Source organism: Halyomorpha halys, unplaced genomic scaffold (assembly GCF_000696795.3).
Source record: "Halyomorpha halys isolate HHAL.00 unplaced genomic scaffold, Hhal_1.1 Scaffold1330.1, whole genome shotgun sequence".
NCBI classification, from domain to species: domain Eukaryota; kingdom Metazoa; phylum Arthropoda; class Insecta; order Hemiptera; family Pentatomidae; genus Halyomorpha; species Halyomorpha halys.
Window position 1 is genome coordinate 255,220 of NW_027108305.1, and position 14,157 is coordinate 269,376.

The 14,157-nt window shown below is 29.9% G+C and overlaps 2 protein-coding genes across 2 annotated transcripts in view; both read left to right on the forward strand.

The window, feature by feature from the left end:
• Positions 1–2: 2 nt before the first annotated feature.
• LOC106689330 (ATP synthase subunit s, mitochondrial) lies at positions 3–4,269 on the forward strand. Its single transcript, XM_014434250.3, has 4 exons — positions 3–209; positions 276–490; positions 3,838–4,000; positions 4,083–4,269. The coding sequence occupies exons 1-4, from the start codon at positions 130–132 to the stop codon at positions 4,195–4,197; spliced, it is 573 nt and encodes a 190-aa protein (XP_014289736.1). The 5' UTR covers positions 3–129; the 3' UTR covers positions 4,198–4,269.
• Positions 4,270–8,516: 4,247 nt separating this feature from the next.
• Positions 8,517–14,157, forward strand: part of LOC106689331 (glutathione S-transferase theta-3) — an 8,576-nt gene continuing 2,935 nt past the window's right edge. Inside the window, exons 1-4 of the mRNA XM_014434251.3 lie at positions 8,517–8,741; positions 8,819–8,906; positions 10,874–11,024; positions 12,723–12,906. Coding sequence (XP_014289737.1) covers positions 8,630–8,741; positions 8,819–8,906; positions 10,874–11,024; positions 12,723–12,906 — 535 coding nt within the window. The 5' untranslated portion in view covers positions 8,517–8,629. The remainder of the gene's footprint in view (positions 8,742–8,818; positions 8,907–10,873; positions 11,025–12,722; positions 12,907–14,157) is intronic.

Below are 14,157 nucleotides of genomic sequence, written 5' to 3' on the forward strand. Positions count from 1 at the left end.
TTAGTAGGTTATATATAGGTTTCTCTCTGGCTTGACGTTTGATTGGGAAAAACAATTTGATATAAAAAAATTTTAAGGTTTGATTCCAAACATTTAAATAAATTTGGATGATATTAAACTCTGAATTTAATGAATCTCCTCAGGAACGTGGTGCCATTGAAGAATTCCACTAGGTCTATTTGGGGGTCTTTAAATGCGATTTTTAATCGGTAATTGTTAGTTGAGATGTTATATTAGCTGTATGAATTAACTTTAAGATAAAAATTTTCTTGCAGTGTTTCGAAAAGTCGTATTGATCTGGTTGGTCCAGACAGAGCTTGTGCTGAGTGGCTTATGAGGAATGGGGCATTTGTTAGATGGAAAGGTCAACCAGGATTGGTTTCACATTATAATTTCTTGCCATTGGATCCTGAAGATAAGAATCCCTATTTCATAGAAGAGATTTCTGCTGTAGAAGCTTCTATCTCCCACCATGGATTTGATCACTTCAGTATGCATTAATTATGATAAACAATAACTAAGTTAACATTTTCTTGCTTTTTCTATTAAAAATAATTTTTTTGTATCCTTTCCTACCTCCCCCTCCCTTTGGAGTGTCACAGGTGTTAAGTAATACCCTACATTTTTATGCTACAAGTTTTTCATTTATTTATTTTGTGTTTGAGGTTCCATTTGATGAATAATGGATTTCCTTTTTTTAAATAGATAACAATGGCCAATAAAGAAAAATAATTTATATTTAAATGCTTCCAGTTTCTAGTATGATAAATCCAATCATGAAAAAGAAACCTTAAAGGCAACCATTTATTATTATTGAAACACAATATTAATAAAAATGCAATTTTTCGGGAATTCAATCATCAATATGACATTGTATTGTGTGTTTAAAAGTTTATCAAGCATACTCCTCAGATATTTGCAGTTTTATAAATAAATGCAGAGTTTAAATTTAGAATGGGGAATAGAGACTTTTTTATCAAACAATGAACTCTACTTTCAGTTTCATTTCAATTCTATAATTTATTAATTATTTAGTAGATAATGTAGCCACAATATAATGGAACTATGGGTGAACAGAGGTCATACATAGAATCAGGACCAAAATAAATATAAGAATTCTTTATGGTGTGTATATTGTTGACTGTAGATTCAATGTGAGGAAAATATGGTTGGGAGTGCAGTCAGTAGTCATAATGAAGACAAATAAGTAAATTTTATTTTGATTATGCTGATGTATCAGCTTAAATTTCAGGCCTTTACCTGGGTTACTTGATATGAATTTTCTATCACTCTTCGTGGAAAATGCCACAGAGTCAACCCTGATGAAAGCCTGAAAAATAAGTAAAATAAAATAAGATATACTTATACATGTTTATTAATTATTACTCTACTGACCGCACCCCCAAATATAAGAATTAGCTCTCCAATCCCATAGCTGTTTCCAGCTTTGGCCAAGTATCCACCTTTCAATAAATAATTACCTGAAATATTTAAAAGGAGACTGCCTCAACTTTATACTTATACCAAAAACAGCTAATACATTTGGTCCAAACGTTGACACTGATGATTACTCTATTCCAACTCCTCCACCTTAACTGTGAGTGTCAAATCCTGCTTGAAAATTTTTAAACTAACCATTATTGGTTAGTTATTATTAGGCAGAACTAAATGCTTACAAACTCTTTAATTATTAATAAATAATAAATAAACTTTTATACTGTAAAATTAAATATTATATTAGAAAAAATGTAGTCATCCTGAAGCTTATCGGTCATATCAAATTATACAATTTCTCTTGTTGATGAAATCTCAGTTTGTTGAGTATTGATGGTTGTTAGAGTAGGACATCCTGGCTACCCTGGGTGAGCAGCTAAATTAAGTCTAAGTGCTCCTATCTAGCAAAAAGTGGTGGAATTAGTGGTTATGACTAACTGAGATCTTGATCGATCTTGAAGCTGCAGTTCTCTCAATTTTAGAGCTATTTGATTAGAAGTATTTTTATTTATTTTAATATTTTGATGTGATAATTAATCTTATTAATTATTATTAAAATATGTCAAATAATAAAAAAATTTTGGCCTGTAAATACAGAATAATTAAAAGTCACTATATTAATTGTATAAAATTTGTTATAGAAATATTGATATAAAGTTTTGTTTATTTTTAGTATTAATATGTCAAAAAATATAAATATTATAAAGAAAGCAATAATATTGGGGATAAGTGAGCGAAATCAGTGGTTAGATTATTTGCAATTAAGTATTTATAAGTATAAAGAAGATGTTCAGGGTTGCGATCAAAAAGAACAAAAATAGTTAACTATTTATTTGCCGACGTTTCGCACCACTTTAGAGGGTTTTATCAGGGCTGTTCAGGATAATAGCTTTATAGACTCAAAGTCTCTAAAAGTATTTATGTTTAAATGAAATAGTGACATGCGTAGGTTGATTTGACTAATCATATTAGACCTGGACCAAATTGTCCTTGGATAACATTGTCCTTAAGGATAGCCAGGTTGGCGAAAATGTAGAAAGTTTGAAGAATTAATAAAAAGTGTTGAGACTTAATTGGATATAATTTATTTTATTTACATAATAAAACCAGTTTTGAACAATTTATGAGATTATATATAAAATAAATTCTTTACTTGTTCTGGTAAACAACCCTTTAGAATAATATTACAAAAATAGTAGGTGGGTTTTAGAATCTTAAAATTACAAATAAAAGAACAAAATAATTAATATATAATGTATAAAAATCACAAATCATAACAAAGTAACTTTTAAACAAAAAATTAAATTCTGGAAGATCGCTGATTGACCGTGTGTATTATTAATAAATGAAATATGGTCCGGGTGCGGTAAAAAAAAACTCAAATAGTGACCATTATTTGAGTTTTTTTGACCGTACACAGACCATATTCTATTTATTAAAAAAATAAATTATGATATTGGAAGCTTACATATGATTGAGAAAAAAAAATACAGGAGTAATACTAATTAAAAGTATACATTTTTGATGAGTTTATAATTTTTAATATGCTTAAAATACATTATTTTTTATTTATTTAAAAAATTTTTTTAAGTTTAAAAAATTCAGTTTGTTGCGATTGTAGGATTCCATTACCATTCCTTCAGTTCTCCAGTGTTACATTAGTCTATTTATTGAAATATTTTCTTAGATATCATAAAATACATCTTTACTAACTTTTTCATTTTTACTAGAAAAGGTATGACCAAAATTATCTATAAGGTATTATGAATAGACTTTCTGACTGTTAATAAGAATTGCATTATATTCAAAGTAATATAATGTTTCTTATTAACACCTAGGATTATAATATTTATGTCTTTGGTAAAAAAACAGAATAATGGAGTGGAATGAACAGTTCTCTTGAAATCTTCATTCCAACAACTCCAATTGGTTAACTCTATCATTAAATTGTTCCATTTGAAGTGCATTACATAGAGTCCACTGTAACTAAACAGCTTCTACCACCCTAGGCTCAGTTTGTTTTAATTATGTGTCAACTTTGATTAAGTGTAATAAGAAACATTTATCAACAACTTTTAACAATTTTAAAGGAAAGTCGAGAAGGAAAAGAAAAATTATACAATTTCTATTAAATTAATTATCATCTGACTTTGATGATTATAGATCTGTAAAAAAAATTATTCTTATATGAATCAAAACAAAAAAAAAATATTCCTGTTCTTTATTAAATTTACTAACTATATGTAGATTAAAATTTTTATATCAACAAATGAACTTATTAATTTTATTTATGATTTTTTTTTTCTTAATTTTTAATGTTTCTGATTTATTTTCATTTTGTAGAAGGATGCAATTGTATTCTTAAAATTCAATTTCAAAAGTGTTGGTATTTGGATGATACTTGCTTGAAGAAACTTGAGTTATTAGCAAATTCTCTAATTCACCTGGAGATCGACCAGTGTACTGAAATAACTAACCAAGGTCTCCTCCATATCACATCACTTTCGTATGTAGTTCATAAATCAAATTGCTACATGAAAATATATTAGTTTTGTCGTTTTAAGTAATAATAAAATTATTTTTTTCAGGAATCTACTAACTTTAAAACTAGGACATCTGGATGGTGTTAAAAATTTACAAGAGAGTGTTAAGCAAATAAATGCTAAGCTACCGAATTGTCATATAATGCCGCCTAGTCTATGAAAATTAATACCAGCCCAGTTAATAAGTGGTCGCTCGTAGTAAAAATAAATAATAAAGGAAAATTATAAATTATATTGTTTTCTTTAAAAATACTTCAATAATAATAAAAATAAATAACACATAACTTAGAGAAGTATAGATATATTAAGCAAATTGTTATTTTATTTTTCCTCTTTACACATTTTCATTACAAAAAGAATTAATTTTTTCTTGATATCACTTTTATGTATATAATGTTGACTCAAGTGTAAAGTCCTTTTTCACTACTAAATTATTTTCAGCACCCTATTCCAGTATTCATCATAAAATTGGGTTATAATTAATCATTTGTTTTCAAATTTGAACTCTCCTGAAATTATAATATAAATTAGTAAAGTAAAAATACACTTATATAAATTATCAGAAATTTTTCTAGGAAAGGAAAAAAAACAAAGGTCCCTTGAGCATTGGGACCTGGGGCAACTTGCTCCCTTCGCCCCTTCATCCTTTGGTCCATGAGGTAGCTTCTCGTGATTAGGAGTTTGAGCCAGAGTTGTTTTGTACATATATATAAATTGTAACATATTGTCTGAGTGCTGTGAAGGGGAAGTGTGATTCTAAATTCATAGCGAGGTAGGTGAGATGTTCCTTGGTCTCATTGTTTGTTCCTTTAGTTTTGGTTGTCTGTCCAGTGTTTTCTAGCTATAGAAAGTGAATGCATCAGCTTTTAGTGTATAGATATGTATATTATGGAATTGTTTATATTATGGTTATGAAGAGAGAAATGAGGTTTCAGGAAATGTCATTGGTAAGGAGTTTTGAGGTACCTGTTAGGTCCAGACACTAATTTAAGAGGTGAATACCACTGGTATCAGAAGGCCTCAGATAATAATATGCAGTAATGTTAGATTAACTGGGTAGGTAGTGATGTGTGAGAAGGACCCAACCTAGCGAATAGTTCAATCTACAAAGCCAGTAAGTTAGTATCCATGAACAGTAAATTTTAAGGTATGTGCTTGAAATCGTCGCAGAACAGAAACTGCATATGGTAAGAAATTTGCTAGTGGTCCTGTTGGTAATAGCAACTTAATTGCTTAAGGTTCTTGTAGGAACAGTTACTGCTATATGTATCACTTGCAGTTGATCCTTGGAATTGGATCAGTCACAGACAGAGAGGCCAAGGGGTATTAGTCACTCTTAGGGGTAAAGGATAGAGGAATAGACATCATAAAATAATTACATCATATTTGTTTCCAAAATAGTGATGGATGGTTTGATCCACTGTGTATCTTGCTCTCTGTTTCCTAAATAGTGAATTCATCTCAGATTGAAATTTTTTTTCTCATCCTCCTATTAATATTATTATATGAAACAAACACCAATACAAATACAATTAAGTATAAATATGTTTCCAAGGATAGATTTTGTTATCCTTCTTGGTTAGTGATCTCTCTGGATGTGATAGGGTCATTGAGAGCCAAGGTATGTAAGACACTAGATTTCAGTAATCAGAAACCTCTATTGCAGTCTTTATTTATTCAAATAATACATTTATAAATATTATAATATTTTACATACATATTGCACAAGTCAATTTAAGGTACTTACAAGAATTATCACAAATTAATACAAAACAATACTTGGCTAGATCTATATTGAATATGTCTGGGGCAGCTAGGCTGCACAAAGAAGGTCCCAAATAGTTATAATTTATTCATTGGCGCAAATGATGCACCTAGTTCAGGATTAATATGCTGTAAGGATACCTGATACAAAACCAGTGCTACCTCAGATCCAGGGATTATTTGTTAGCCTAACTATAACTTATATTACTGCTTTTGCTTCATAAGTGGCATATCTGACAAAAAAAAAATTGTATTTGACGTATGATATATGTTGTGCTGTAGACACTTTTCGACAACACTACTAGCTTAGAGAGACTGCAGTACAAAAAGAAACCCCTATCTACAGTAACATATACTACCCATTGCAACACCCATAATTCTCGAGATTTTCTTTGTTTTGACCTTAATTCATACTTTGTTTATATTTTGGAAGATTATTGATTGACCGTGTGTATAGATGAATAGAATATGGTCCGGGTGCGGTAAAAAAAAACTCAAATAGTAGATAATTATACTATTTTATAGCAATACTTGTTTATATTTATAGCAATATTATTTATTAAATGAGAGACATTAGGGATTTGACACATCATTGTTATTCACTGTTTACCAACAAATGATGGATTTTGGTTTATTTATTTTAAGTTTCCTTATAGTCCACGTTTATCTTTCGTTTGCCTCAACACTGTGCGTTCTTTCCTATTTACTCTAGTTATAAAAATTCATTTTATTCACAATGAATCGTTTTAGCTACGATAATTCGGTCAGAATCATGATTTGCGCTCTCTCGGAAGAAGGCAAATCTAGCCTATTGCTAATCGCCTTGGGATTCACTATTCTTAGTGAAAGGTACAGGGAGACTGGTAGTCATTCGAGGCGACCAACTTTTAGGGGTCCCAGGATTACCAATCCCATAGATGACCGCTTCATTAAAATACAAGCACTACGGAAGCGTAATTCTACAGCTTCTTCCATTAAAACCTGTATTGGTGGTGTTCGAGGGATATCAATGTCGGAATCAACGGTCATTAGAAGACTGAGAGAGTCAAATCTCAGCTCAAGAAGGCCAGTGAAAGGTCCTCTTCTTACCGCAGCACACCGCAAAAAGAGATTGAGATTTGCAAGGGACCACCAATCTTGGACTATGGAGGAATGAAAAAAAGGTTTTATTCACTGATGAGACCAGAATGGAATAGTTTGGAGAATGGTATAGTAAATGCTACGCGTTAGAAATTGGGCCATTTGGGGAGGTTCTATCATGTACTGGGGTGGCATGTCTTGGGCATGTGCCGATTTAGTCCCAATCCAAGGAGGGCCTTGAATGTTTTGAGGTTTATAGAAATGATTCTTCAAGATCATACAGTGCTTTCTATGCCGTTGATAGGCTCTGAATCGTTTCTCATGCATGATAAGGCCAGCAAGAAGTCCTGACCTCAACTCCATCGAACGTTTGGGATTATCTCAAAAGAAAGGTTTGATCACGAGATTTACCTCCTCGTACTACTCTTAAATGCTAAAGACAGAAGTGGGACAATATACCCCAAGATTTTCTTCAAAATCTTTTTACAAGTATGGCAAGACGAATGGAAGCAGTTATTGAAGCCAGAGGGGACAATACGCCTTATTAAATGTAAATTAAAAGTTTAAATTGTAAAAAAGCAAAATTTTAAAAAGTAAGTTTTCTAACTTTTTTGTTTATTAGATGAAATATTGAAATTTATTTTAATAATACTTGTTTATGTCAGTTTAAAAATGTTTATTACAGACTTCAGAACCTTTCTTTATTATGAAAAAAAACAGACGTTTTTGTAAAGTTCAAATATTTCAAAGTGTTGCGATATTTTTGCGAGGGAGTTTATTTGGAACACGTCTATTTCTAAAAAAAAAAAATTCTTTTTTTTTTTTTTTAAAGATGTATCATTATTCAAGAAAAGCAGCGATATATATTTTAAACTAAGGGTCTTACCTGACGTGTGGATTTATAAAGCCTTAGTGAACCCAAATTTTCGATAACAATACCACCAACTATCTATACATCTCTGTACAATGAACGTCATTCAAACGCAAATCCGCAAGATCACTCTAATAAATTCCATGCTAAAAACATTTACCCCAACATTGAATAGAATGTTCGAAAATACGAATCATCGCAGTGTGCAAAAGACAATGATAGCTCATGGTAGGAAATACGGCCACAACACATCGAGTGTTTAACGTTTTAAGGCGTTCATAGCATTGTATATTTTAGGCTTTAACGGAAACCCCCGCCTACGTTTCGGTCTAACTCTCTGACAGTTGGCTCAGCTATGATTAATTTTTTGGGGATTCCTGTAGGAAGATGATCCTAGTGGCGATCAAGATATGTAAAAAAAATATTATATTAGTAACCAACGTCTTCCCCTCTTAGCAGGGCTGGTTCCTAAACAAGCTTATTAATAAATAGTTTTTCTAGTACTTTTGTAATTTTTTTTATCGCCACCCTAACCATCTTCCTACGATCATCCCAATTCTCAGGGATTCGTTCGTAATTAAGCCCTACAAATTTACAGGCACATTTTATTCACCGCAATGCTATCACCTGAATTATACATACCCGGCGCAATTCACACAATTTTGTGTAGTATATTCTTTGGTTAACTAATACTTGAAACAAATATCTTGAGCAATACTTTATTTTCAAAAACCTTACGGCGTTTTTCTTCCCTGGTGCCAGGGGCTATATCTACTTGTATTATCACTCATCTCTTGGAACCTTATCTATTTCAGTTATTTCATTTAAGACTCTAATTGTTTTATTTTCAACTAAATCCTAATTTTACTAATTAAATATGTCTTTAAAGTTTTATTATGATTTTATGTCCCAGCCTGCTCGTGCTGTCTATGTGTTTTTAAAAGTAAATAGTATTAATTATGAACTAAAACGAGTGAATCTGGGGAAATGTATGTTAAATTTACTAATTTAAGTTAATTTACCACAATTTATACCAAAAAACAATTAATGTTGTTATTTGTTTCAGTTGAACAGAAAACTGAAGAGTTTATGAAAATAAATCCAATGGGTCAAGTTCCTGTTATTGATGATAATGGATTTATACTCAGGGAAAGGCAAGGGCTATAAAAAAATTACTAATTTGATGAAACTATTATTGTCTCTTTTTTTTTAACTCCTCGATTTGTAACAGTATCTAAGCTTTCTGTAGTAGAAGTACGTATTTACATTTAATAATTGTGCTAGCATATATTCTGTTGTGTTTCAAATAATCCAGGTCTCCGTTTGAACCGTTTCTTTTAAAAGTGGCTTAGGTCCATTTGCTAAATGAATCGAGTTAACTACCTTAATTACATTTTTACACAATCTTTTCATTCTAATGCTAGTAATAAATTAATAATTATTAAGATTTCGTAACACAAACAATTTTTGGTTAATGAAGTGATAAAAAAATTTATTTTGGAAATGGTGTAAGTTCCATTGTCAGAGTTTCAAATGGACATAAAAAATATCCTATCAAATTTTATGAGATCACAACTTTAAGTTTGACTATCAAAGTAGCAATTGAATTATCAATGTTATATGCATTTGTTATTCAATTGATTATCAAATTTGAGTGATGAAAGGTGTTTCAGTTGCTGAGTATTTTTAGTTGTTTTTACAGTTGTCTCAAATTTGGATTGCTTAGTTTGTGCTTTACTTGTAATATTATACTAAAAAATTCTGATGGTGAAAGAGTAAACTTGTTTAAATATGTTGTTTGACATTTTTGAGAAGTGATCCACAGTAAATGAGAACCATTCAAAACATCGGATTGACTACCATAGCGGGAAAAACCAAAAACACTTTAATAACATCAAGTTGACACCACTAAATTAAAACACAAAAACATTCACAAACCTAAAATATAAGGACTTAATCATGAATTTATTACATTACATAGCATCTGGACACATTAGTTAATAATTAATATAAAAGTAATAATTTTAATGTGAAGATTATTTAAAAATTGAATATTTTGTTGGTTTTATAACATAAAAGTTACTTTTCCTATAGACTTGAGTTTTTAAAATAATTGAAAATATTATTTTATTAATTTTGAAAGTGGTGTAAGACCATTCATAGCCATCATTATTTCTTAAATAATGTTACTTATGCTAATTGGGATGATAAATATGACACCCCTAGAAATCCCAAAACATAATTCTACCAAGTTATCTGTTAACCATATTTTTAAATTTAATCGAACGTAAAACCTACAATATCTCTATTTGAACTTAAATGAACTTAAGCCACTTTCACAATAAATGGCTTATACGTAATTGTACCATTACTATTGTTCTAGGTCATTAAGATACTCCGGTAATAGCTTTTTTTATATCCTGAATCTTTCAATAGATTCCAGAAATTTCCTTGTTTAGAACAAGTGTATCTGCTATGATTGATCTTGTGTTCCAAAAAAATAATTTAGATTCCTCGCATTGTTTAGATGTATATAAAGTACTATTAAAGTGATGATAATAATTGAGTCTGCGTTAATAAACAGTTGGTAATTATGAAAAAAAGTTTACCATATTCAAATTTCTAGATTTTTTTTTTTTTTCAAATAAATATCTAAGCATTTAAAAATCACACTGTGTCATCTAGAATACACACTCTTTTCACTACAGGTACAGAAACTTAAAATATTATTGATACCTCTTTGTAGTACTAATGCTTAAAATAAAATAAAATGCTAGGAATAAAAAATATATAGCCAGAACTAAATGTTTTAAAAACCGTTTAATTATTTATGAATACCACTATATACAATGTACGAAGTGTTTATTCTTGATGAAGCATAAAAAAGTGGAATTTTATTGAAAATTTTGGACATGTGGACTGCTCTGGTGTATTTCTGGGCTGGGGGCTGCATCCTTCTTACATATTATGTCAAGTAGAGGGTACTTGGTATCTAGCTAAAAATGTTGAAACTAAATGCAACTCACTTTTTCCTTTATGATAATGCATTGCATTTTTTTTGTAGCCTTTGGTAATACTTTCTATTTTAATGCATAAACATAATTTTTTTTTTTTTTTACAGTGTTGGTATTCTTCGGTATCTGTGCCGTGAAAAGAATGTTCCTGACCACTGGTATCCCAAAGAAAGTAAAGCACAAGCCAAAGTGGATGAATTTATTGAATGGCAACATCTTGGATTACGCCTACCTTGCGGATTCTACTTCAGGCTTCAAGTATATTACATTACTATTACATTTTATTTATTTGTTTTTATGGGAATACATTTGATTTTTTTTTTTGTATTTCTTTGGTTGACATAGCAATTTAAAGCTTAAAATTGGTTGAAATATGGTAAGCATTTGATTTTTGATATTCCTATGTCTTAGGAGATACTTTCAGAATAAATAAATCCAGTGGATGTAATGGTAAAAAAATGCTGTAGACAGTGTGATTTACTATAAATTGGCAGGAAATAAATTAAACATTATGTAAATTAAAAAAACCACTTATGCTTGATAAAACATAGTAAAAAAAAAAAAATTGATATGGAAGTATATGTCAAACAGTGTACTTCATACACTGTTGGAGTACATATTGGTGTTAGTAGGTTTAGAAATTTTGACTACTGATTATTGAGAATAATGAGTTTGGAAGTTTTGAATTGATGGGCAAAATTGATGTATATGCATGTATGAAAAATTTGCATGATGCATGATCATGCAAATTTTTTATTTCCGATCCCTCTAAAACAGAAAGAAAAATGAATTAATAAGTGCATTACTGTGAAAAAGAAAAGTAATTGGTGTTGGGTATTACCTTTTACTACCTTTGGTATTTTAAGGTTACCTGTTGTGTTTATTTGTTATTTATGAGAAAACCATTCTAAAAAGGGGCTATTTTAAATCCGGAGGTGAGGGGCCTCCTCCATCATGCAATTGATGGGAACAATTGATGTATATAATGCATGATCATGCAATTCCTAGAGAGAGCTTACTTGGTTTATCCTTGATTTTCCATTTTCTTTCATCCTCTCATGATTCCCTCTGGTTGGTATTGGTGTGAAGCTAATGACTCAGGAAAGTAGACTATTTTTATACAAAATATATAAATGTATTGCTGAGCTCAGCCCTTTTTCTTTTCTTATGTTATCTCTTTGAACTTTGTCCTCAAGTTCCCAGGATTCTTCTGGTTCTTTGGTTTCCCCATAGATGGCAGTAGCACCTTTCTCCTGATGTTAATTTATAAATAAGAATTTTGAATATACTTTCTTTCCTAAATAATTAGGGATATAATTTTTTAAAAAATAAAATGATTATCTACATTTTTACCTTTTAAGTTCTTGAGCTTCTCTGTTAAATGGCTTTTATAAATTTTTGTGAAAATGGAAAATTTCATTTTCTTTTTTGTATGTATATATATCTTTATTATCTAACCTAAATAGTAAACTTTATTCATTTTTTAAAGCTGGGGTTTCCAAACTATCACCTGCGGGACAACACTTTACATAACTAGTAGTGTTAAAACGACAGGTAAATATCTGAGGGATAAACTGAGACGTAAGTGGTAGAAATGTGTTGTCAGACCTTCCAGACTGGGATTTTGATGATGGATAGTGGAGAAAGGTGTGTAGGGGACAATTGGAGATATTGGGATTGAACCTTTCAATTTACTAAGGTTTTATTTATTTATTTATTAGAGGAATATTCAATTTAAACGATACAATAAAATAAATTACTGTCCAAAAGATAACATCTTCCTAACTTGTTAAATAAATAATAAATAAGAGAAAATAGAGATGTCATAAATATTGGTATGCATTGAACTGCTGATATTTATTAGTTTCAATCAACAGGTTATAGGCTATAGTTATCAAGTCTGAGCATTGTTTTCTTGCATTCTTCATAGATTATTTATAGAATAGCCTTTTTTAGTGGTTGGAACCGAAGATAACTGGAAAACCTCCTAAGGAAAGTGACTTAAAGAGGTTCAAAGCTTTAATGTTATCCAGCTGTGATACAATGGAAAATATCTGGTTGAATAATAATAAGAAATTTCTTTTTGGAGACCATCTGACAATTGCTGATCTCCTTGCAGTAATGGAGTTAGAACAAACAAGTAAGTTATATTCTGATTTGTCATATGTTAGTTTATTTTTTTATCTTTCTTTATCTTAAGATTTGCTTAGTTGGTTGTTACTTTTTTCTTTTCTATGAACTAGTTTTAAAATGTTCCCAGCCCTTACTTTTAGTAATAGGGTGTGGCAGGTTTCCATTTATCAGTAAAATATGTGGCAGTTAAAAAAAAAAACGTGTAATTTTGACAGATTGTTTTCTGTAATCATGCGAATTGGTACCTCTTTTTCAATTAGTTAGTAGTCATATTCTATCAATTAATAACCACATAATGGTCTCTCTATTTTGATTGTATAAAAAAAAATGTCATATATTTTAATTGATTACATATTTTTTATAATACTGCAAGTAGTTTCATTAAAAAATTAAATTATTAATATCTGAAGTGAAAGCATTATAATGTTATTGTTATGTGTTTATTGTTTCTTGTAGATTTAATGTAAGGAATCCAGATGGGGTTGTGGTCCTTAGAGTAATTATAAATACAAATGAAAGAATCTTATTTTGTTTATGCCGACAGTTCGACCTGGATTGCAGGGTTGACTCTGTGTCGATTTTTTGCTCATAGTTAAACTTTCATGAATTATTATAAGTTAAAGATCATATAAGCATCATAGCTATTTAAAAATATAAATTATTCTTTTAGCAGTTGTAATGGGTTGGATGTGAAAGGAATCACTATAACTGACTGGGTTAGGCCAAGTTGTTAACAGGTGATTTAGTAGAGGTGCATGTAGTAGTAGCACTATAATAGTATTGGTGAAAATCCAGAATATTTCATCATAGGAGAAACCATTTGTTATTTATATAAGAGGCATAATTTCATATACAAACAAAAGTAAATATAATTTAAAATTTGAATTAACAAAATATAAACTTGAATCTGAATATCATATTACATTAAATAAATATAAATTTATTAATAGTAAATAATTCTTAATTTAGATTTATAAAATTAATAAACTTTCCAACCACCCAAACCAACTCGTTTCTAACCTGGCTTCTCCTTCACTACCTAATAATCCTCCTAGGCTTCTGAAAAGAAGATGGCCTCGAGATCTTCTCCTTTAGAAATGTTTTTGGAGTTCTATCCAATGGGTAAATTCTCCACATGTTTTTATCATGTCATAATATCACTTACAGATAATTTACTTGATGTGTATATATATATGTATACTGTTGTAAATATCAATAAATAAATTATTAAAAAAAAAAAAAAAGATTTATAAAATAA

Excerpts from the sequence above, each read along its gene's own strand:
- LOC106689330 (XM_014434250.3), top strand. The coding sequence starts at position 130 with ATGAATCTCCTCAGGAACGTGGTGCCATTGAAGAATTCCACTAGGTCT. Across the intron at positions 210-275 it reads TTAAATGCGATTTTTAATCG|TGTTTCGAAAAGTCGTATTG; the intron begins GTAATTGTTAGT and ends ATTTTCTTGCAG. Across the intron at positions 491-3,837 it reads CCATGGATTTGATCACTTCA|AAGGATGCAATTGTATTCTT; the intron begins GTATGCATTAAT and ends TTCATTTTGTAG.